The sequence below is a fragment of the Podarcis muralis genome, chromosome 1 (genome assembly GCF_964188315.1).
Source record: "Podarcis muralis chromosome 1, rPodMur119.hap1.1, whole genome shotgun sequence".
In the NCBI taxonomy this organism is placed as follows: Eukaryota; Metazoa; Chordata; class Lepidosauria; order Squamata; family Lacertidae; genus Podarcis; species Podarcis muralis.
The window spans coordinates 33,713,567-33,737,215 of NC_135655.1; the positions used below are offsets into that span (position 1 = coordinate 33,713,567).

Below are 23,649 nucleotides of genomic sequence, written 5' to 3' on the forward strand. Positions count from 1 at the left end.
CCCCACCATGTCCCCGCCCTGCTAATGTGTTCACAGAAGCTCAGAGAGCAATAGCAAGCACATGACAGGCCAGCCTATTTTATAGCTATCCCCAAAATAGTGGCAAGTAAAATGAAAGTTAGAATCATTAAGTGTGTAATGGCATCTTGAAACAGTAGAGGCAAAAGGTGAGTCCTCCTGTGGATTGAAAACTGTCTAAACAAAAGGAAGCAAGGGTCAAGACAATATATTTTTCACAAAAACGGGCAGTAGGGTCTGCACTTGAACTGTACCATTTAATTTATATATGATAGTGAATCAAGGGTGAGTGATAAGATTGCCAAAGTTGTAAATGATTCCAAATTAATCAAAATAATGAAAACTCTTCAAATAATGAGACTCTTCAAATGCTCCAGAAAGCCAATTTTAGTGACATATTTTTGTTAATAAACAATTTCATACTTAACTGTAAGATATTAATTATAGTCTTTTGTCTCAATCTTTAAAGCTGCCTTTATGTACAATGAAATACTTATTGTGTGATATGCTTGCTTGAACATTTTTCACTTGCTTCTATTTCAACATGTCATTTGATTGCAAGCTAATCTGAAAGTACATGCTGCAAACAATCTGGAATGTGTGCACAGATGAGAAAAGGTCTGGAAACCAAGCCTTGTGATGAATGGTGGAGGGAACTGGGTATGTTTAGACTGGTAAAGAGGAGACTGAGAGGAGATATGAAAGCTAATTTCAAATATCTCAAGGGTTTCCACATGGAGGATGGAGCAAGCTTATTTTCTGCAGGCTAGAACCTGAAGCAATAGAAAGGAGATTCCAACTAAACATCACGAAGAACTATCTGACAGTAAACTGTTGGGAGGCTGTGGACTCTCCTTCATTGGAGGTTAAGCAGAGGTTGGATGGCCACCTGTCATGTATGAGCTTGTTGAGATTCCTGCACTGCAGGGGCCTTGGGGTCCCTTCCAACTCTATAATTCTATGGTTCTTTTAACTTTTTAATGCCTGTAAGGTATAATCCCATTGCGTGGGAAAAAAATTCTGACACCCATAAAAGAGTACAAGTGAACAGAGGAAAATTAAAGGTTCATATTCTGGTACAAATATAGGATTTTTAAAAATCAAACAATTTAATTTTGTGCTAATGTACAAAAAGTGCAGTGTACAGGCCAGAACCCTCACAACACTTTCAGCATTTATGTATTGATCCCAACTGCCAGAGTTGGCATTTGTGTAGATATATGCACAAAACCACAAATACAAGAGAAAGTTTTAATGATGATAATGTATAATATTTTACAACAATGCTGGAGACGTTTAACCAGGAAAGGGAAGACGAAGAGGTTGTAAGAGAAACTGAATTTGATAATTGTGCAACAGTATGCAGCGCACAAAAGGCACACAATTTTTTTTCTGTTTTTACCACTAAGTATGGGAACCTGCACAAAGCCTATCAAAAAATTCCAACAAGAGTCCGAAGTATGTAAGGATTAAGCATCAAATACAGAATGTCTCGCTTTCCCTGCATATTAAGTACAGAAACAAAATATGAGTCCATCCCACAGAAAAACAACGAAAGAATGGAAAAAGAAATTTGTCCAAGGAGCCCAATGTTGACCTATAGCTGTGGGGTAAACAGATTTTTAAAACTTGAGTACAAATAATGTTGGTTTGCAGACAATGAAAAATAAAGCAGTAATCCTCTGCACATTTAAGTAATAAAAGAAAAACCTCTGAAGACAGTAAGACTTTCTTACAAGTAAATATACTTAGATTCACACTACATGAGTATCTCTTGTATTGATGAGGACAATATGAAGTTAGTTCTCTATCCCATTCAAAAATACTAGGACCAGTTACAAGGAGAAAAATCCCTAGGGAGACCCACTTCAGATTTAGGTAGTCACTGATCTGCAGAATATAGTATCAAGGTAGTATCTTGGGTAGTTGTATTCCTTAATTTGTGCTGTCTTGAAGCACAATTGTGGGGGAGTGAGTGTTTAGAGAACATTCAGGCAGAATTTGATTTGAAAAGGTAATTTAGGGGCAAAATGAAGCAAAGCGCTACAGATAGTAACTGAGAATAAAGGATAACTGAGTATAAAGCAGTGAAGGTGAACAGAACAGGCAGGAGGTCACGTACAAAGAGAGAAAGGTACGGGCCAGAAAACAAATGTACATATCTGGTGCCTGTTAATCTAAATTCCAGGTATGTTAATCTGTAACCACAAGAAGTGGTGCTTTAGAGACTAACTAGTTTATTACAATATTTGTTTTCGTTGGAGCTCAAATGCAGCACAGGATAACCTAAGATAAAAACTAAAGCTAATATGAATACAAAACACACCCTTTGTTATTGGTGCACCAAGTCTATATGAAAACAAGGCAATGTATGTGACATTCTAACTTTTGGTAATGCATAACTACTAAGAATTAAACACAAGGAAAGGGAAGGTGTTATTTTTATAGTGAGTCAATAATTCATAATCCTGAAAAATATATAGTTGCTAATTAATTTCATTCTATGATTCTGTTTCCTTGTCCCCTTGCAACTAAAAGTGAATGGACGGACACACACATTGCATGCATCCAATGAAAGCAGACGAGAACCCCTGCTCTCTCCCTGGATTTGTGCAGCTCTTAAGTTTGCTCCAGTACCCATTCACCTGTCCTGATTGTAGTGCAAGTTTAACTGGCCACATCTGGCCAAGTAGGATTTTGCCACCACTACTCAAACTTCACTGGCTGTAGATGGTTTGGGGTTTTTTGTTTTGCCTACTAAGTCTACACTGTTAGGTCAAGGGAGGACGAGTTAATGCTAAGTGTGATGCCACTGGATAGGTTAAGATGTCCAGGTGTAGGCACAACCGTTTGATACTGTTCTTTTTAACTCATTTCATGACCTACTCCCATGGCACCTTCTGGTATTGCAGACACCACACTGCCGATTCACGTCTCTACCTACTGTGCCCTAAAATACCTGAAAGACAATGCCATGTGAAGAGTATTGAAGCATATTATATTCTTTTCATATGTTTTGATGTTTTTAGATTGTTTGCAATCCACCTTGAGTACTAATGGTTGGTATAAATGTTTAAAGTCCCACCCTACCCCACACTACAAGTACTCAAAGCAATGTGGAAAAAACTAATCTACAATAAATTATGTGCATGGGAGTGGCTTTCATATGACAGATTCAGAGTGTGGCAACTGGGGACAGGTCAGTATGTGCACTTTTATGGGGAGTCAGGAGACAATACTGGAGCAGTCAGGGAAGATGGAAATACCCCTCTTCTATTTTCAAGTTTCTTACTTTAATGCCCTTCTTTGTTCTCCTGAAGAGACTATGTAAACTGCTGAATAGCAGCACTGAAGCTAAATTATGTGGGACAAGTTCCCAGAGGACAGGCTGCTCCTGTGTAGAAATGTTTCAGTGGCATGAGAATGGCACTTCTTTTGCAACTTTGCTTGCAGACAGAATGCTACACTGAATGTGTGAAATGGGAGACAAATGACCTTACCTCCGAGATTGATTCTAGGGATTGACACTTGCACACCTGAGCTTAAATTAAACACTGAAATTGTTTGTTTTTCCTTTCCTTGTTTTGCTAGCTGTGCAGGGGAACTCAGCCAGATATATATAACTGAAGGAAAGGGGTTGTTTTTCATAGTGGGGACTGACCTCTAGGATAGGTAATTACATTCTTGCACAATTCTGGAATGTATCAGTGACAGGAAAATATGCAAGTGGAAAAGAGGACTTGTCCCCTTTCAGAATAAAATACCAATTCAAAATGAATGGACATATAAAACACTTAAATTAATTTAAAGTGCATGAACATAGTGCAGAAGTTCTTCCAAGTCCTGACATTGAACATGATTTCAAGCCATTAAGAGCCAACTATAGAAGGGCCACTAAAATCAGCAGATAAACTGCATGCAGATTTGCGGCCTCTTCTTAAAACAATCACAGACAAGAGGGTTCCAAACTTTTCCTTTCAGTTTTTTAGCTTAAGAATTTTTATATTTCTGAATCCCTAGATTTTATAGCTCTAGCTTCTGCCAGAAATTTTATTTCTAAAAGCACTGTACAACACACCTAAAGCAGCAAAACTGATTTCCTCACCGGACTCGCACCACCCTTTAGTACAAATCTAACTAAGCATGCTTACTCGGGAGTAAATTCTAATAAGCCCAAAGTGGCTTACTCCCATGAATCTTCTCCCCCACGTGAGTAGTAGTAAGAACTGGCAAGAGGCTTGGCGGCACCCAAAAGACCAACAAATGTATTGCAGATCACGCCATAGGAAGTTCGTCAAGTATTCAGGGTGCCCCAAGACTCTCGGCTGCAGGTGGTCGCAGCCTCGACGTCCGAGCACCAATAAACCACGCCATTCTCCTCTGCCCTCATGAGACCCCACTGATCAAGGCTGCCCCAGCACGTAAACGAAGGCGACGCCGGAAGAACCGCCTTCCCTTTGAGTCCCCCGGCTATGACGTCAGAGCGAAGGCGGTTGCCATGGGAAGCCTGGAATTCGCACCTGACGGCTGTCGTGAAACGTTGTGGGGGGGGGGGGGCAGTGCTCGGAGAGTAAGGGAGGAGAGAGGAGGAGGAGGAGTAACGCGGTGCTGCGGAGCGAGAAGCCCTAAGCCAGCCCTGCCTACCTCGCCACAGCCGCCGCCAACCCTCCCTTCACCAACCCCGCGCGCCCGAGAGCTTCGAGTGCGCCGGCCGCACCCGCCCCTTCGGAGCCTCGGGGCGCCGCCGCCGCCTGCTATGTAGGCTGCGCTGACCGGGGGCGCGGATCCGGAGGCCGCAGCGCACCTCAGGTTTCGCCGGGGGGTCCCGGCGGCGTCGACTGTACGAGGAGGGCGTCGGCGAGGACAACAGCGCGGCTACCCGCCCCGGGGGCCCCGCAGGCGGGATGTTCTCCAAGAAGCCTCACGGCGATGTGCGGAAATCCACGCAGAAGGTGCTGGACACCCGCAAGGACCCGCTCACCCGCCTCAAGCACTTGCGCGTCGTTATCGGTGAGGAAGGGGAGGCGGGGGCCCCGAGGCCCTGCTAGCTGCTGAGGGTCTGGAGGGGGGCGGGGAGGGGGGGGGACACACCTCGGTTGCAAGGAAAGAGGCTGGGTTGGAGAAGCCCTTGCTGGGCTGGGCTGGTGCCCGAGCGAGGCCGTCCCGAGAGCTTTCTCCTCCTCCTCCTCCTCTCCCCTCCCTGCCTTATCTTTGCTAGAGGTGGGTGGGAAAGAGAGGCTGGACGGTGCTGGGGTGCTTTGAGGTTGGGGAGCAGCTGCGTTTTTGGCGAGAGGTGAGGAGAAGCTCCATCCCAACTCTTTTGTTGGCATGACAACCCGGACACTGATGGCACTGTGGGAAATGACAGGAGAGGAATACCTGGAGAGTGATGAAAATATCCACCAGCTGCCTGTTTTTACACACGCCCATGCTATTTACACACACACACACACACACACACACACCCATGCCTGACTTGCCTTGCATATATTAAGATGAGGCAACCTGCTTTGCACCCTGTGTTGCGATAATGTTTTGGGGGTTGCTGACTGCTGGATAAATATGCTGCTTTCATAGGTGCGATTGGGATGGTTGTCAGCCCTGTGCTTTGAGTTTGTGTTTGGGCATGTCTAGAATGTCTTAACTTTGTGGAATCTGGTGTAGGGTTTCTTGTCTTCTTATGCTTACTGCCCAGAGTAGTACTTACTTCAGGCTGTGCAGCCTCTGAGAACACAAAGCTGAAAATTAGGGACACAAATTGTTCTATCTATGCAGTTTGGGATCTTATCTTCAGCTCAAGAGTGCATTGGGGCAAATCTACCCCAGGAAGCTTCTTGCTTTTCTACTAGTGCATTCCAGCACCTGCCTAGGACTATGAAAAGTTTCAGGAAGTGAACATTTGGATGGGCTCTGATACGGAGATTCATTACTTGTTTCTATTTGTGGTCCAGTTTGATGAAAATATGTATTGAGATTGGTGTCTTTGGTTGGTGACATTCATTAAAATAAACATAATATATTATAGAGTTCTAGTATTGTGGTGTGGGAGGGGGCAGCATAAATTAGCTAATCTTAATTAACTAATCCCTGAGGCAGGAACTCAGATACTTGTTTTGACTGTGTAAGCCCAAGGGTTTGATAGCATTGGATCTGCCTGCTTTTTTTCTACAAACTTGTTACTCACTCATGCTTGATTGATGTGCATTATTCCACATGTTTTCATGATGAGTTTTCATTCTGTTGGTTTTGCAGGTGTCAGCTTATTTAAGATGAGTACTTTATGACAAGTGTATGATAAAATGCGGAATCAAAAATGTTTCAAATTACTTGAGTCTTCATCAGAGTTGCAGTCCTATGCATGTTTACTCAAACCTAAGTCACACTTTATCCATTGGGCCTTACTCCCAGGAAAATGAGAGTTGGATTGTATCCTGAAGCTTTCATATGCAAGCCTGTATATCAGCTTACAATTAACAGAATCAGCAGCTGGCGATACACACGTGTGTGTGTGTGTGTGTGTGTGTGTGTGTGTGTGTTAGGTTATCTAATGGAGAGAACCCTGCTAGTATTCAGTATTGTAATTTATGCATTTATTATTAATTATTTTCATTTCTATACCTCTTTATATAGATTTAAAAAAAATCTCAAATTGGTTTGCAACACATTAGAACATCATATAAAACAATCCAGAATCATCATCTTCTTTGGTGATCACTTGTAGCTGTAAGATTGTCTTCCATGAACATGGTCTTAACAGTGAGTCCGTAAGTGACTGTGAAGGCCAATTCTGGATCCATATGTCCTTCCACAGTGGGGACATAGGTTTCTGGACATAGGTTCATCACAGTCAGGATTTGCCAAACATGCCTTCCTCTTAACTTGTTTCTCCTTTTCGCCCTGAGTTTGTGCTTCTTCAGAGTCCATGACACTTTTGGTAAAGGCTGTTTTCCAGTTGGAGCGCTTGCAGGCCAGTGTTTCCCAGTTATTAGGTTTATGTTACATTTTTAAGGATTTGCCTTGAGAGCGTCTTTAAACCTCTTTTGTTGTCCACTGGTATTTTGCTTTCCATTCTTGAGTTGGGAATAGAGTAGTTGCTTTGGAAGACAATAATCAGGCATCCGAACAACATGACCAGTCCAATAAAGTTGATGTCAAAGAATCATTGCTTTGACACTAGTGATCTTTACTTCTTCCAGTATGCTGACATTAGTTCACCTGTCTTCCCACGTGATGTGTAAATTTTTTTTGAAACACCATTGATTGAATATTTCAAAGAATTGTAGATGGCATTTATAAGTGGTCCATGTTTCACAAGTGTAAAGTTGGTAGTACAATAGCTTTGTAAGCAAGCATTTTGGTTTCTCTGCAAATGTCCTGGCCGTCAAACACTCTGTGCTTCAATCAGGAGACTCACACAGCTCAGGCAATGCTGTCTTCTCTTGTTGAAACATAACTGCCCAGGTAGGAAAAGTGATCAGCGCTTTCCAACATTACACCATTAAGTTGGATTTGTGGTGCTGTAGAGGGGTCGTTTTGTGCTTGTTGGTGCAGCATTTTGGTTTTTTGGATATTGAGCGATAGGCCAAGTTTTCCATAAGCTGCTGCAAAGATATTTAGGATGATTTGGAGGTCATCCTCTGAGATATAAAAGATGTTGTGTAAGAGAATTCACAATGCCTTGTGTTGCATGCTTCTTGAGATTGTTATTTTTTTGTGGCTCTGTGTAAGAGATTGCACGAGTCATTGTGCTAGCACCTTTTTGAGACATTGTGGAACAGATCGTTGAATGCTTAGCACTAGAAGAAGCACTTTGCTTTTTGTGCTAAGTCAGAAAAAGCCCTTCTGCTCACAGAATAGCATCGCTGGATCAAACCCATTGATTGTAGCTGCATTTCAAAGGATACCATAGAAATGACCTCTGTTTGCCCAGAAATACTTGTTTGCATGATATATTTTAAAGCAGTTTCTGTCCTACTCTTTGGATAAAACCTTTCAGCCCAGCAAGCACAATAGGCCTAGATGCCACTTGATAAGTTGCCTTTAAAGTAGGAAATATTAAAAGTAGTTTCTAATGCAGTTCTTGAGTAGGAGAGAAGCACATGCTCAAAGGTGTTCTCTGGATCACAGCCTAAATATTTTTTGGTACCAGAGTGCTATAGTGGATGGAGTGTTTTATTTGAAAGTGTGGGGTTATATAAAAAAAGATCCAGTCTCGCTCAGTTATTTGAACTCTTTAGCGACACTATCCCTAAGGCTTTGAATGGGTTACAGGGTTAGAAACATACAATCAATTTTCCATTTTTTAAAAATCAAGATTTTAAAAAGCCATCTCTTAATCTCATTCTCAGTTAGAGGCTTAACGCTGGCTACCAAAAGTAGAAGACTTTTGACACAGGCTTGGATTTTAACAAGACTCTGAAGGAACAGTGTTACTTTATTGTGAAACCTCCAATGAGAACATTTCTCTTTGCCCACAACAATGATCATGTTTCATTTTATGCATAGTGATCAGATCAATTGGAAGTTACACTTCTCAGAAGAGTAAATTTGTAAAGATGTTTCTGGTAGTTACATTGTCTACTGTTTTGAAACTCATATGGATGTTAACTATGCATTGTATTATTCCTGATGAAAGAACTGTGTGCTTAAAGCAAAATTATTTTAAATTTATTTATTGTACAGAAATTCATTGTTTCATGAATGAAACATCAAGTACTTTTTGTCACATTTGCATTGCAAAGAATTTGCCATTTACTATTTTGAAATATGTATTGTCTATGAAATAGATATTGTGTATTCAGGTAGTACCACCACCTGTTACTTTTAATTCTGATTTTATTTGTGGCTTTCAGGAAGTCTGTACATTCCTAGCCTTTGAAATTGGATCCACAGTATCAGAGGTTTAATTTGGAGGTGATAAGTTGATCCATGATTTAAACAGATACTTCTCTGAAAGGTGGTAACATCACTGGTCTTACTGTATTTTATTTTTAATTTATTTGTTAAATTTCTATACTTCTCCTCATTTGTGGGACACAGGGCAGTTTACAATATAAAAACACAAAAATACACAACATAATAACAAACAGAAACAATACATACGCACCCCACAATTTAAAAAGCCATATACTGTATTATTTAATTAGCCAAATTTTGCTGACTATTCCTGTTTACTTGAAACATTCCTGAGTTGGAACTATAGTAGAATTCAGCAGAGGAGAAAGCTGCAGAAGTTTATTTTTCTGGATAGGTAATAAGAAGTGTAAGTTACCCCAATGAAAGGATTTCTTAATTCAGAAATATATTGTGCACTGTAGAACACATTGGCACTTTGAGAATTTTACCTCTTTGGGGTTTTTCTTGGAACCATTTCTGCCACAAGAAATTTATTTGCTTCTAGAGCTTCAACCCATTTAAAACAATTTTTAGTTGAGTAATCAATTCAGTTTGTATAAGGGTAAAGATAATATTTCTGAAGCAAGAAATATATGATTAATCAATTAAACCTTGTAGCTCTAGTCACCTTCTCCTGCTTAAACTAATTGTAATGGAGCAATTGTAGCCTGTATGGGAATACAGTATGTTGTTTCTTTTACCTTCCATTTGGGCAAATCACATGGAATCCACAGGAGAGAAATAAAATCTGTACAGTGGTACCTTGGGTTACAGATGCTTCAGGTTACAGACTCTACTAACCCAGAAATAGTACCTCGGGTTAAGAACTTTGCTTCAGGATGAGAATAGAAATCGTGCTCCGGTGGCACGGCAGCAGCAGGAGGCCCCATTAGCTAAAGTGGTGCTTCAGGTTAATAACAGTTTCAGGTTAAGAATGGACCTCTGGAACGAATTAAGTACTTAACCCGAGGTACCACTGTATATGAATGTTGGAGAGTGTTGGACACAATGCTTCCTGCTGTTTGGCTTGCCTTGCCGCCGACTGTTTTAGGGTTATGAGGCAAGCAGCTCTCACCCCTGCCCTTGCTAACAAATGACATAACAAAAGATTTTTTTTAAAGAAGGTGATGTAGGAGACAGGAAGATAAACTGCTGCCTCCCCAGTGGCTTTAGAGAATATCTGAAAATATTTGACCATGGTTGTATAATAGCTGCTGATTTTACACATGAGCATGAAAGCAGTACCACCCCTTTGTCAACACAGGCTAGTATATTGGAACATAACCATCTGAGAAGCTAAAAAGCCCTCTTTGGTCATTCTGCCTCACATGATTCACAGTTGTGTGCAGCAGGCAGTGGGGCTGCACTTGCTGACCCTGTTGAGTAAGTCATGCAGCAAAGTTACTCTGTATTCTCATACTTGCCTGTATATCAACAAGGTTGAAACTGTCTAGGCTAGGGCATAGAGTTTGCCCAGGCATGTGAAAGAGCAGGAAAGCATTTACCATCCTGGGTTTTAGCAATATTTTATTGCTTCTTTTGAAGGGGGGTCTCAAGGGTATGAAAAAGGAAAAAACTACTTATTTATTGTTGTACCTAGATCATCCTTCAGTTTCCTCCATCTGGTCTAATTTCTGGCCTGCAGGATCGTCTGGGAAGGGCAAATACGAAAGGTCTGCTTGCATAATAAGATGCAGCAAACCTGAAATGAGATTAGGAAAAGGATTTTCCAGAAATTGTGGGTGACTTAACTTCCCAGTATTATTCTCTGATGAAGTAGCTTCAGAATTTTGAAAACAGGGTAATGTTGCACTTACTGCAGAATGAAGCCCCCCACCCATCAAAGTTCCAAGTGTATATCTGGATGGCAGTGCATTATAAAACATTGCAGATATCTCCCAGGACCATTTTTAAAAGCATGTTATATTGAAGAATCAGAAGTATAATTTCCCTACTTACTTGCACTCTTTACCTAAAATGTGCATTTGCCAAGTGGGTTCATGACAAGAATTTCAGTGGGGAGGGAATCAAACAAGACAGCCAATCCATTTAAAACACATACAAACATACACACATGGGAGGCCACACCTGCATAACAGCATAGTTCCACATCCAAATCAAGGTAAAGGAAAATGCTCATAATAGCCCAAACTGAAATTTGCCGCCGTAGAGGAGTAGACAACGTTCACAGATGGACATCTGTGTGGCAGATTCCCCTGGCATTGCAAAAGTAGGCAAAGCACTCTGTTGCTTTAACAGGGGAATGTAGCGCCTTCCCCACCTCCTTGAATTTTATTTTATTTAGAAGAAAATCTAAACGGTTTAAGCAAAAAACAACCCACAAGTGAACATAAACTACATTTGAGATAGTGACCTTCTAGTGCTAGTGAGTGTGCACATGCCTGTATTTTGTGCTGTATTTGAATGTCAGAGTAAAGCCACATGACAAGCACTTGTGTCAAAAGCATTCTCTATGAAACCTTTCGGTTGCTTCTGCGCTGACAGAGAATTCTCATTACATTATGATACTGCTCCAAATAAAAATTTCCACACCTCCCCACATTTTTTAAATAAAAAAAACCCTACCATCTGTTCAGAGATCATTATAGTGTATTGCAGGGGGCTTACTAAATATAAATAGACACAGCAGTGGAAAGGAAATGCTTAAAATTATGCATTAAGGTTGTTTGCTGATTGCATCCACCAAGTTGTTTACTTCTGTCTTACCCGTGTCAATGAAATGAGCAATAAAGCCACATATGCTTGAGGATAAATATACCTATATATACATGCATTATCCAGGTTTCTATAATGTCATCACAGTATTCTGCTCCATATAGCAAATGGAAGAACTTAAGTTCTTTGTTTACCATTGTCTTAATTTTCATTTCTTCCCCCTGTTGCCTCCCGTATCTTGAATTCTATATTGTAAAAGATCTGTCTTCGTGGTGTTACTCTGTAAGGTGCCATGCATATTCATAGTGCTGTATAAATTAATAATAATAATTCTATGCACAAATTGGGATGCGGGTGGCACTGTGGTCTAAACCACTGAGCCTAGGGCTTGCCAATCAGAAGGTCGGCAGTTCGAATCCCCGTGACAGGGTGAAGCTCCCATTGCTCTCTCCCAGCTCCTGCTAACCTAGCAGTTCAAAAGCCCACCAGTGCAAGTAGATAAATAGGTACCACTTCGGCGGGAAGGTAAATGGTATTTCTGTGCGCTGCTCTGGTTTTGCCAGAAGTGGGTTAGTCATGCTGGCCACATGACCTGGAAAAACTGTCTGCGGTCAAAGGCTGGCTCCCTCAGCCAGTAAAGTGAAATGAGCGCCGCAACCGCAGAGTCGTTCGCGACTGTCAGGGGTCCTTTACCTTTACCTTCTTTATGCACAAATTAGATTTTTAGCATTTATCTAAATGAGTTCTTTAGGTTTGTGCAGATGCTGTAATACCACCCCCCCCACACACACACACCCGGCCAACTGATTAAAATAGCATTGTTGTGGAAAGCTGTTTACAAGTATTCATTTTGGTGCGGTGATAGGAGAGAGCAATGGGTTGTATTGAATGGGTAGTATAGCGGATGGTAAGGGTTCCATCACCAGAATGGAGATGAAAGCAATTTTTGGATATTCCCACTCTGCCTTGCAGCCCCTGACCCTGCAAACTGTTAGTGATTCTCAGGGAGGGAGAATAGCTGAAAATTGTTTTCCTCTTCGTTACACTGACAGAAGCCTACCATCAGCTGAATAATGCTGTTGGCTACAACCCTATGTCTTTTGCTATGTAAAATGCCATGTCTAGGGATGGTTTCTCTCTCTCTCTCTCTCTCTCTCTCTCTCTCTCTCTCTCTGTGTGTGTGTGTGTGTGTGTGAGTCACTCACTCTTATCTTGTGTCACTTACCCCAACATTTTTTTTTTAAAAAAATGCATTAGTTATAGTACAGTGCCATTGGTGTTAGAAAAAGGAGTGGGTGAGAGAATAGGCTGAAGGAGAGCGCCCATAATGCACAGTGATATGCACACAAAAAATGAGTGGGAAAGAGCCATAGCACATCTTTTGCATGCCGGAGGGCCTAGGTTCAACTTCTACCATCTCCAGGTAGGACTGGAAAATATCCCAGTCTGAAACCCTGGAGTGCTCAAAATTCTGAACTAGATATTTACGAAAAGGCAGTTTAAGCTTGTATGAGTTGACATCACAGTGCAGAATGCTACAAAAGCAATCTTTAGTTCACTTTATTATTTTTGTTTGTTCGTTGTTCATTAAATTTGTATACTGCCCATACCCATAGATCTCAGGGTGGTTCACAACATAAAATTACAGTATAAAAAACACGAAATAAGCAATAAAAATAAAATAAAGACAACCCAATAATCTCCCTTCCCACAACACATTTAAAAGGGCATTAGATGTCAATCAGCCCAAGGCCTGGTTAAAGAGGCACATTTTCACCTGACACCTAAAGGTGTATAATGAAGGTGCCAGCCAAACCTCCCTGGGCAGAGCATTCCACAAACGGATCTGCTGCAAAAAGGCCCATTCTTGTTGTCAGGGAACTGCCATCGGAGCCAGGAGTGGAGGCAAGGCTCTCAAGCGATGCCGGAGAAGGGCCCAGCAGGGAGAGAGGGGACTCATCGGCCGGGGAAGGAAATCAGCGTGGCACCAGGGAGAAAGGCGGGCAGAGGTGGGCTTCGGAGAGATGGCTCCAGGACTCTTCGCCAGAGACCAGCGGGGAGAGCACGGGTCCTCCGCTGCCCACACCCACCCTGCGCAGAAAACTTCCGCGTAGGGAGGCTAGGCGGAGACTATCCGTCAAGGAGCTTTTATGTTGGAAGAAGTTCAGGAAACGCCCACTGACGGATTCTGCCAGTGACTGAGACAGCCGCAGAGTCAGGGCTGTCCAGCCAGGGAAAGGTTTACCCAGGCAACCTTGCCAAGACTTACGCACGAGCAACCCCCAATTTCCATTACACTCGTGTTGCCACTCTCTGAGCCTCTTGTGGAGGAGGCACACACAAACATGCCTCAGAGAATGATATCGGGGTCTGAGTAGGTCCATATGGAGAGAGGTGGTCCTTCAGGTATTTATCAATCTATTGATATGTCATAGCTATAGGATAACCTATATCAGTCCAAATGCACATGACAGGACTACAACAATGTATTTATGAGCTAGGCATTAAATGTTGGTGTGTTTGTTTTGGAAAAAAAAGTTTAAATGTCTGCACACACCCTTAAAAAATGGATTTAATCAAATACCAAAGTTTTTGCTTCTTTATTGTGCTACTTGGCATTTGGCACAGTGGTTTTAATCATCATCATCAAGTCCGTATGAGGCTGCTAAACTGGAGGTTGTATTGGAATCTAGGCAGAAGTCTGCCTCACATTGCATGGCAACAATAAAGGAACAGTTATTAATATCTACATATGCCTCCCGAATGTTAGCATAAACAAAAGCTCCTGCCAAGTACGGTGTCTGATCTCGCAAACAGCTCCCTAATGCAATAACCCTCCAACTCTGAAGGTTGGGCCTATCCTTTCTATTGTTTAGGTTGCTTGAAATCGCTTCCTGACAATCCATTTTTCTTAGCCAAACTGTTTTAAATCAATTTCTGCCATGCTATCTTTGGGTGAGCCCTCACAAGGCAGCTCACAGTGAAAAATGCTCAAAAGAAAGCGGCTGATCAACAATACATGAAAACAACATCAGATAAAATCAAAGGCAGAGGACCAACAAAACACAGTAACAACAAACGTGGCCAAATAAACAAGTCTTCAGGGGCCACTTAAACTTTGGCTGCAAGGAACTAAGGCCTCCTGGGGGCAGTGTTTAGTAATTGCTATTCTGTGCTACAGAAATATATCAAGAATGGGCTTAAAGCTCTATTGCAGTAGAGTAGACTCTATTGAGCACAGCAATGATGTTGCAGCCTAAGTGCAGTGACCAAGTAAAGATAACGTTTTAACAGAAAGTCTCCTTAGAGTTATGCCAGGTCAAGGTCTAGACTAGAGAATATCTTGTCAAATGTGACCCACACCCAATTTATGTACTAATTCTACCACCCATTCTTGGTCCTTGCATGCTAGAGGCCTGGGACTTCTCTCTTGCTATATATAGATCATTTAACATAATAGAGTATTCCTAGCAATGTTGATTGCTGCTGTTAATAGTCACTACTTAACCTTACATACTTTTGAGCTTTGCAGAGATCTGTTATGCTTGCATCTCATTGCCTTTGGGCCTAAAGTTAACATTTTCTTCTCTCTTCTTGTGTTCATACACACATTACATCTATCTTTGCAAACTGACAGCCATGTTTCATTCATCTGATGAGTGAGTTCTAGTCCATGAAAGTTTATGGCACAATAGCACTAAATTAGAAAAATCAATTCTGCCTTGTGATATTACCAAGGTGGTAACATGCTAATTTTCATATTCTTTGTATGAGTTGTTAGAATTGAACTTTTTATATTATTCAAAGACAGCACAAGAATAAATGTGTTATTTGCTTCCAGACTTTTTATGAACTGTGAGGAATTGGTACGGTGGCGGGGGGGAGGTGCACAGACTGTGGGGAGGTAAATTGCAGGGGGGGATCTATAGCAACCTTCCATTCACCTGTTTTTTGAAATTCAGCTCCCCCATAACTTCTCTAGTGTAAATAAATGGTTTCACGTAGGTTTATCCTTAGCTACAAATTACTGAAACTGGGCTACTGCCTAAGTGTTTGCTTTTTCTGATTGATTTGAAGAGGAATTCAAACAGAAGGTCTAGCTAAAGTTAAAAAGTGTGTGCAGTTCATGAAAGCACCGTATGCCTGACTGAAGACAGTTACAGGTGCCCACATTTACACAAAGAAGTGCATTTAGGAGATCCAGTCTGGTTTGTCACCTTCTGAATGTGTATTTTTGAAAGTGGTTAAAGTTTTTACTATCTCTCAAACTTTCAATAGGACCTATGGATTTGCATAGGGTTCCATATATCATAGTTCCTATGTCATCTTTGGGAAATTGCTGTCATAGTTTACAAAATCAGGACAGTGCTTTAAGCCCTTATATGAGTTGAAGGCACTTCTGCTTGTGCAGATTTTTTTCCACCCTATCTGCACCCCCCCCAAGCTATATCCCATGCTATTCTGGAGGGTCCTCCAACTCATAGGAATGGCTTGCGGTGAGCAGTCAAGGTTCTGCAGCAGGAAGATAATTAGACCTGAGAATTTTCAGTGCAGAATTGGGAAGAGGGAGACATTATCACTAGTGTCACTTAGCAGCAGCATTTCTTTTTCTGTTGAATTTTGTTTTGATGTAGCTGTCAGTTTTAGTCGTGAAATTCCTCTTGATGGCAACCAGGAGGAGTACTGCTACTCCCCAGTAAACCCCTCCCTGCAAACTTGCAAAAATATAATAATCACTGAAATAGCCCTCAAGATTTGCTGCTTTTGAATAGGCGTTGAATTGGAGGAAGTTTTTTTTTTTTTGTTCAAACCTATAACATATTTGTGCAGTGATGTGTTATGTGCACCACAACATGTTGTTAATAATGGCTTTTTCCGACTTGTTAAAAGATCGTTTTTTATTTATTTCAGTAATTCACATTTTGTTTGTTACATTCGCTTTTAATTTGATTTGATCTCCTTCTGTATATCTTTTCATTATTTGAACATATTGTTCCTAGTATTATGCTCTTGCATTTCACTGCAAAAGCTACCCTCTTCTTCACTGATGAACTTCTATATGACATTTATATTGGGAAAATATACATAGCATGGGTAAACAGAGAATCCAGATTAGAGAATTCTCTAAAGGTGACAGTTAAGTGTTTTGCTATGTATTGATGTAGGAAATAATTGCATATTAAACTCTGTGCCTGTCTTCTGAGAAGTAAGTCCAATTGAGTTAAGTGGGGAGTTACTTTTAGGTAAGTGTACATAGCAGCAGTGGGGAATCTTTGGCCTGTGGGCTTAATTATACACTCCAGTCTCTCCAAATAACTTGCAAGGCCATTTTCTTTAGACCACATCCACTTGGTAATGGTATCTGCTGCCACCTATCAATCTCTTCTGCCACTCTGTGTTTAAATCACAATTTTTGTAGATTTCCATCTGACCATGGCACGTTCTTACTTCAATTTAGCCTTCCATCACCACTTTCTGTGTGGCATGGGTTTATTTTGGAGGCCCCTTCGGCAGCATTTAAAAATGGTACTCTTCACAGTGTCTGGTATCTGTTGCTAAGTTTATTACCGGGACACTCTGGACCCTGAGATTTACTTCCTGCCTTCCTTTGCATGACCAGCTTGAAATCAAGGTGGACTTCAAAGGAAGAATTGGAACCATGCTTAGAACTTCCAAGGAAAAACTATGTATTCTTCCACATGACAGAGCGGATCCAGTTTCCCACCAGTGTGTAGGAGTGCGGCCTTAAGCTATAAACCTGTTGAGTCCTCCTTAAGAAATTGGTACCACTGCAGGTACCAAAAGTATAATAGAATTTGAGAGTGTGAGGGATAGACCATCATTTAAAGAGATTGTGTTTGGATTATCAAGAAATTACTCAAGGGGCATTTATACTTGGTGGGCAGGGCAGAGATTAAAATGTGATTACAGTAAATAGTTCATATAGTGAGTTTTAAAAAACAAATTATTTTCCCGGCATATGCCTCCTTTTCTCAGTTAATTTGGCCTAGCTGCAGCTGTGACATAAAACCCCTAAACTATCTCTGTAAAAATATAAGGGGGTATAGAAGGTTATAGAACTCATGTTTTGTAATGTAATTATTAACTGTTTTTTCTATCATGATTCAGCAGTGTTAAGTGTTTTGTAGTGCTGGGTAATAATGAAATTATACTTTGTTTGTTTTGCAGAGAATGCAGAATCTATCGATCTAAAGCAGTTTTTTGACCTACATTTTTCACATATATATTACATCTTCTTTGAAAATTTTGTGACTATTGAAATTAGTCTTAAACAGAAAGGTAAGAATTTTTATTAAAATGTTTGACTTTGATTTTAATTTTTACATTTTGCATACATGTCATTAGAATTACCAGCCAGTGCTTCAGTTTCTTCTGCAGTGTGCTGGTTCTGATAGGGTCAAAGTTTTTAACTTGGTTTACTAAAAAGAAGTTAAATAAACATGCTAAACTATATCTCTAGAGCAGGGGTAGCCAATGTGATATCTTCTAGATGCTGCAGCCCCGGCCAGTGGTCAGGAATGATGGTGGTCGGATAGAGGACAACATATTGGCTGCCCCTTCTCCTTGGCATCAGGAATATTTACGATGCAAATTATCTAAATTTGCCTTGGGAAATTTTCCCTGTTCAGAATTTTGGAAAACCCACAACACCAAGCTATATTATTAGATGTTCCGGTGATTCATTGTTTAGGCTGCTGCAGTGCATTCTGCTTGGGACTGCCCTTGAAGACAGTCCACCAACTGTAGCTGGTGCAGAATGCAGTTATCAGGTTACTTACTGGTGCCACAAAGTGAAACCATGTGTCTCTGCCTAGCTGATTTAAAGAGTTGAGACTGGCCTATAAAGTCCTTAACAGCTTGGGACCCTAGCATTTGAAAGAGTACGTCTCCTGCTAACCTGTGCCTTAATTTGTAAAGGACAGGCTCCGTTTGTAGTTCCACCAACGGTAGTTTGTTGTGTGATGCTGTGGAGGAGTGCCTTCTCCCTTATGACCCCCTGGAACTCCCTCCCACTGGATATATGGGCATCTCCCATGTTATCTATTTTTATATGTCATGAAAATGTATTTCTTCATTCAAGACTCTGAAGATGGCTGATTTCAATAACTTTTTTTCTGAACTTACTATTTTATGATAAAAATAATTTGTTTTATGATTTTGTATTTGTGTTGTCTTTTAATGACATATTTGTGTACCTGCCCACCCTGTACCTGTGGGTTGAAGGGCAGGTTATAAATATGATAAATTTCTCCCTCTTAGGCAGCTGGGTAAAATAACATAAATTTCAAAACGGTAATAGTTTATTAGTACAGAACTGTAGTTATTTTCACTATCTTTAGATGTTGAAAACAATCCTGTTTTTGAATTTAGGTCACAAGTCACAGAGAGAAGAACTAGATGCAATACTTTTTATTTTTGAGGTAAGATTCTTCCAATGTAGAAATTCTGCTGTCGTCTAGCTCTTTTATTCTGATTCCTTTTTTTTACACATATTCTTGTAATGCAAGTGGTAGCATGTAAAAGTTAAGATGGAGAGTCAAGAATTACCGTATTTTTTCGCTCTATAGGATGCACTTTTCCCCCTCCAAAAATTAAGGGGAAATGTGTGTGCGTCCTATGCAGCGAATGCAGGCTCCTTGGCTTCAGCGATAGCAACGCGAAGCCTCCGAAGCGCAGAGGGAGAGCTCCCTCCACACTCCGGAGGCTTCAGGTTCCTTTTGCTGAAGCCGGGAGAGCAAGACTCTCCTGGCTTCAGCAGAGAGGGAGAGCTGCACAGTGCCCCTTCAGTGAAGCAGGAGGAGAAATGGAAGGGGCTCCGTTTCTCCTGCCGCTTCGCTGAAGGGGAGCTGAGCAGAGAGGGGGAGAATTTTTTTCCCATGTTCTCCCCCTCTAAAACAAGGTGTGTCCTATGGTCGGGTGCGTCCCATAGAGCGAAAAATACGGTAGTTGATGAGGGGATAGTTAGCTGGACTCTTAGCACTCCTTGTCAATATAGCCAGTAGTCAGGGATAATGAATTGTAGTGCAGCAACGCTACATGGGCTCTTCATCCCTGCTTTAACGATTCCATAAAATCAGTTTGTAGATTTTAATTACCCGTTGGTTTTTTATTTTTTAGTTGTAGTAAAATGATAGAATTCCATAGTTGGAATTGATCATAAGGGTCATCTACTCCACCCCCTGCAATGCAGGAATCTTTTGCTCAACGTGGGGCTCAAACCACGACCCTGAGATTGTCTCATCTTATGCTCTACTGAATGAGCTGTCCCAACTACAAGTAGGGCTCAGTCAAATGGCAGAAGGTAGAAGACTTTGAGGGTGGTTTGCATTGACCGTAAACCAGAAACCTGTTTTAAGTATGCAGAAGGACTTTTGATTAGGTTTCATGTTAAAAGGTAAAGGGACCCCTGACCATTAGGTCCAGTCGTGACCGACTCTGGGGTTGCGGCGCTCATCTCGCTTTATTGGCCGAGGGAGCTTCCGGGTCATGGCAAACTGGCGAACTAGAGCAGCTCACGGAAACACCGTTTACCTTCCTGCCAGAGCGGTACCTGTTTATCAGCTTGCACTTTGACGTGCTTTTGAACTGCTAGGTTGGCAGGAGCAGGGACCGAGCAACGGGAGCTCACCCCGTCGCGGGGATTTGAACCGCCGACCTTCTGATCGGCAAGTCCTAGGCTCTGTGGTTTAACCCACAACACCACCTGCGTCCCTAGGTTTCATGTTACAGACCCCTTAACACATACACCAAATTGACATTTATAAAAATTTCTCTTCCTCCCACCTTTCTAAAGAAAATCTACCAAATTCAGTTTAGAATTATATAACTCATTTGTCCCATTCATCCAGAAGGTATGCACAATAATAAATCCTTGATAACTGACTTCAACTAATTCCAAGGAAGTGATACACTTGATACAATTCTATGTCATATTGTAAACAGCTGCTAATTCAGATTAGGGAGGAGTCTTAAGTGCCATGCAGTGTGTGGGTACTTAAAACTAGGGCTGGGAGGAGGAGTCCCAAATTCTTCTGTTCTTTGAATTTTAGTCATGATTGCCAATTGTTCAGACTTCAAACAATTGAAAAAGACACATGTAGAGCTTCCTCCCTTGCTTGCAGCTTGGTCTGTATAGCTGGAACTTCCAAATTTGATGTTTGATATAAACATCAGCTAAGGATTTTTGTTGCCATTCTTTAAATTAAACCAATGAAGCTGTGTCAGCTTTGATCATTTCACAAAAGAAAACTGAGTCAATAGTAATTTGAAGTGCCAATTTGTCTCCACTTCTCAGGTGACGTTGGAATATCCCATACAGACACTTGTTGGCTGGGGATAAGAAATTACAGTGCAGCATTTTTGTAATTCCAAAGCACATTTCTTTTATGGCAACATTGTTCTTGCTTGAATTAGTTAGCAGTTGAAGTGGATGTCTAATGCCAACAAGGGAAAAAAATTATGAAATGAAAAAAGTAGTTGGAAAACTTGTGAATATCTGATCTGAAAGCCCTGAGGTCCTGTAATTAAAGTCCTGTAATGAAAACCTGGGCCACCTTCAGTTACTTTAAGACAATACATAAATGTGTTAAATGACGTAACATAAAATTATGCAAAATAGTTATTTATTTGTTTGTTTAAATTATACATTATAAATAAATAGCTTTAAATTCACTGTATAACTCCTCGAAATAAGGACAAATAAGGACAAAAAAATCCTTTAAGGAAGACTGGGAACCATTTTTGGCTTATTTACAGAATCAATGCAAAGAATTGGACTCACTAGTAGGTTTTGAGTAATCATTTACAATTACCAAAATTTACACAAATTATAAGTTAAAATATAAAAAAGGAGCAAAAAGGAAATATGCAGGAAATAAAATTATTTTGAAATAAACCAGAGAAGGAGGCTGAGGGAAGTCCAGGGGGAATGGGGAAATTTTGGAATTATGAATTATGTTATTTGTTATGATGTAATATTGGAAAAAATGGAAAACTTAATAAAAAATAATTTTAAAAAAATCATAATATTTTAAACACTTTGTTAACCCTTCTTGTCACAGTAGATTATTTTGTTTTTACTTCTAGTGATGGTGGTCTTCTGAAGTTTATTATCTTTGAAAGTTTTAAAATACCTGTTTCTAAAAGTCTTTTATTGATAATTTTAATATTTTGTTTTTATTTTGTAATCCTCTAGAGATTTTATTTCAATGAAGCTAAATAAGCATTTTTTTAAAATAAGTACATGGTGCCTGATAGCAGCCATTGTGCCCTAATGATTGCTCTACGTATTTATTGACTTCTGCTTTTGTAGAAAATTTTACAACTTCTCCCAGAAAGAATTCATCAAAGATGGCAGTTTCACAGTATTGGTATGTATTGGTAATATGGTAATGGCACTATCATTTTTATTAATGTAATCAGTATTCTCAAGCGTCAAACAAATGCTAACACTGCTTTATACAGTGTTATCTGCTGTCACGTCTAATTAGTGCTCTTGGAGAGAAAAATATAAATGTCATGGATTGAATGAGAGGAGTGGCTGAATTGATGGCCTGGGAGCTAGACCAGACCTCAAAGTAAAATTATCCAGCCCCTGGCATTTTGATAAACTTTAATTAGGGTCTGATTAAAAAAGTTTGATCACTGTGTTTCAGTTGCAGGGGGAAGAAATATTTGCATGTTCCAAGAATTAGAGATATCTTACATCTCTTGTAAAATTAGTGATGTAAAACATCACATTTTGGATTTTATATCTAATGCTGCACTGTGCCTGAGGGCTTATCCTCCATGACTGCAACAGAAATGTGGACACTAGTTTGTGTGGCAAAATGCAGTTCTGAGAAACAGAGCCGCAGTACAGAAGTTGGCCATCTGGGGCTTAGCGTACCCAATTCAAAATGTTTCTTTTGTTTTGTCACTGATTAAGATAAGTTAAGGAAAATTCCATGCGTTTGCTACTTTGCTAACTCATGCACACATTAGTATGTAAAATTGCTGGCAAATGCTGCATATATTAGTCATGTTTGATGCCTCTGCATAGCGTGTTACAAAGGCACAATGAATTCATTAATTGATGGGAAATTCATGATTGGAATTGAAATTAAAATATAATTAACATACATATACTTAAAATTATAATCAACATGAATTATGCATGTTTCGTACTCCCACAGAATCCATCCAACGCTGCAGTGTCTTCTTTAATTTTTTGATGGCAAACTAGCTATTACTTTTGCTAAATGTGATAATTGGAATTATTTTATTGTTTGTATGGAGAAAAGTATAGGTCCAGTTTGATTAAATGGATAGAGAAGGTGAACTTTTCTCACTTCTGGCATTAAGCTTGTTGCCAGAGGGCATGAAGGCTCACCAAGAATAATCAAGAGTTTGCCAAGGACTTGTTCTGAAGACTTTATTAAGTCCGACCGAGGGCTCTCACACCTTAAAATGGCAATGAAACAACAAATACTGAATGTGTGGTTTTTCTTTTCAGGATTAATTTTAAAGAAATTACTTCACACGGGGAATTCTTTAAAGGTATGACTGATAACCTTCTTGTTTTTTCTTTGTCGAAGAAGGGGAGGGAGGTAAATAGTATTTCTAATGTTGGGCCAGATCTTTAGAAAGCTATTTAAAGGTGTCTCATTGACTGTAATTGGATTGATCTAAGAGTTGTATCAGCACTGGGCTCAGGTAACTGTTGAAATTGTAAATGTTGTCTGTAAATGTGAAATTAAAACCTTTTATCACCTTGTTCTTCAAGATTCGTCGTGAAGGTGTACGTCTCTTCCTCTTGTGGTTGCAAGCACTTCAAAATAATTGTAGTAAAGAACAGCTATGTATGTTTTCTTGTTTAATTCCTGGATTTCCATCACCACAGTCTGAACACGGGCCTCGAACACTAGATAATCTCATTAATCCTGTGCTTAGTGTTCAAGAAAGTAAGTATGTAATGGTCATATGCATACAGTATATTTGTGATTAGTTGTTGGCACCCGACTGTCTCAAAAGACAGTGGAGTGTGCCTCCAGGGGTGAA

At 40.3% G+C, this 23,649-nt stretch overlaps 1 protein-coding gene across 15 annotated transcripts in view; it reads left to right on the forward strand.

The window, feature by feature from the left end:
- The first annotated feature begins 4,562 nt into the window (after positions 1 to 4,562).
- Positions 4,563 to 23,649, forward strand: part of RALGAPA1 (Ral GTPase activating protein catalytic subunit alpha 1) — a 119,902-nt gene continuing 100,815 nt past the window's right edge. For 8 of the 15 annotated variants that reach the window (XR_013392217.1, XM_077925883.1, XM_028720528.2 and 5 more), the window contains exons 1-6: positions 4,563 to 5,028; positions 17,779 to 17,889; positions 18,982 to 19,031; positions 21,923 to 21,980; positions 23,105 to 23,148; positions 23,375 to 23,552. Coding sequence is in view for 14 of the 15 variants with exons in the window: in XM_077925883.1 (XP_077782009.1) it covers positions 4,923 to 5,028; positions 17,779 to 17,889; positions 18,982 to 19,031; positions 21,923 to 21,980; positions 23,105 to 23,148; positions 23,375 to 23,552 (547 nt within the window). In the remaining variant the exon portion in view is untranslated. The remainder of the gene's footprint in view (positions 5,029 to 17,778; positions 17,890 to 18,981; positions 19,032 to 21,922; positions 21,981 to 23,104; positions 23,149 to 23,374; positions 23,553 to 23,649) is intronic. The other 7 variants (XM_028720648.2, XM_028720657.2, XM_028720667.2 and 4 more) reach the window with 4 other exon arrangements.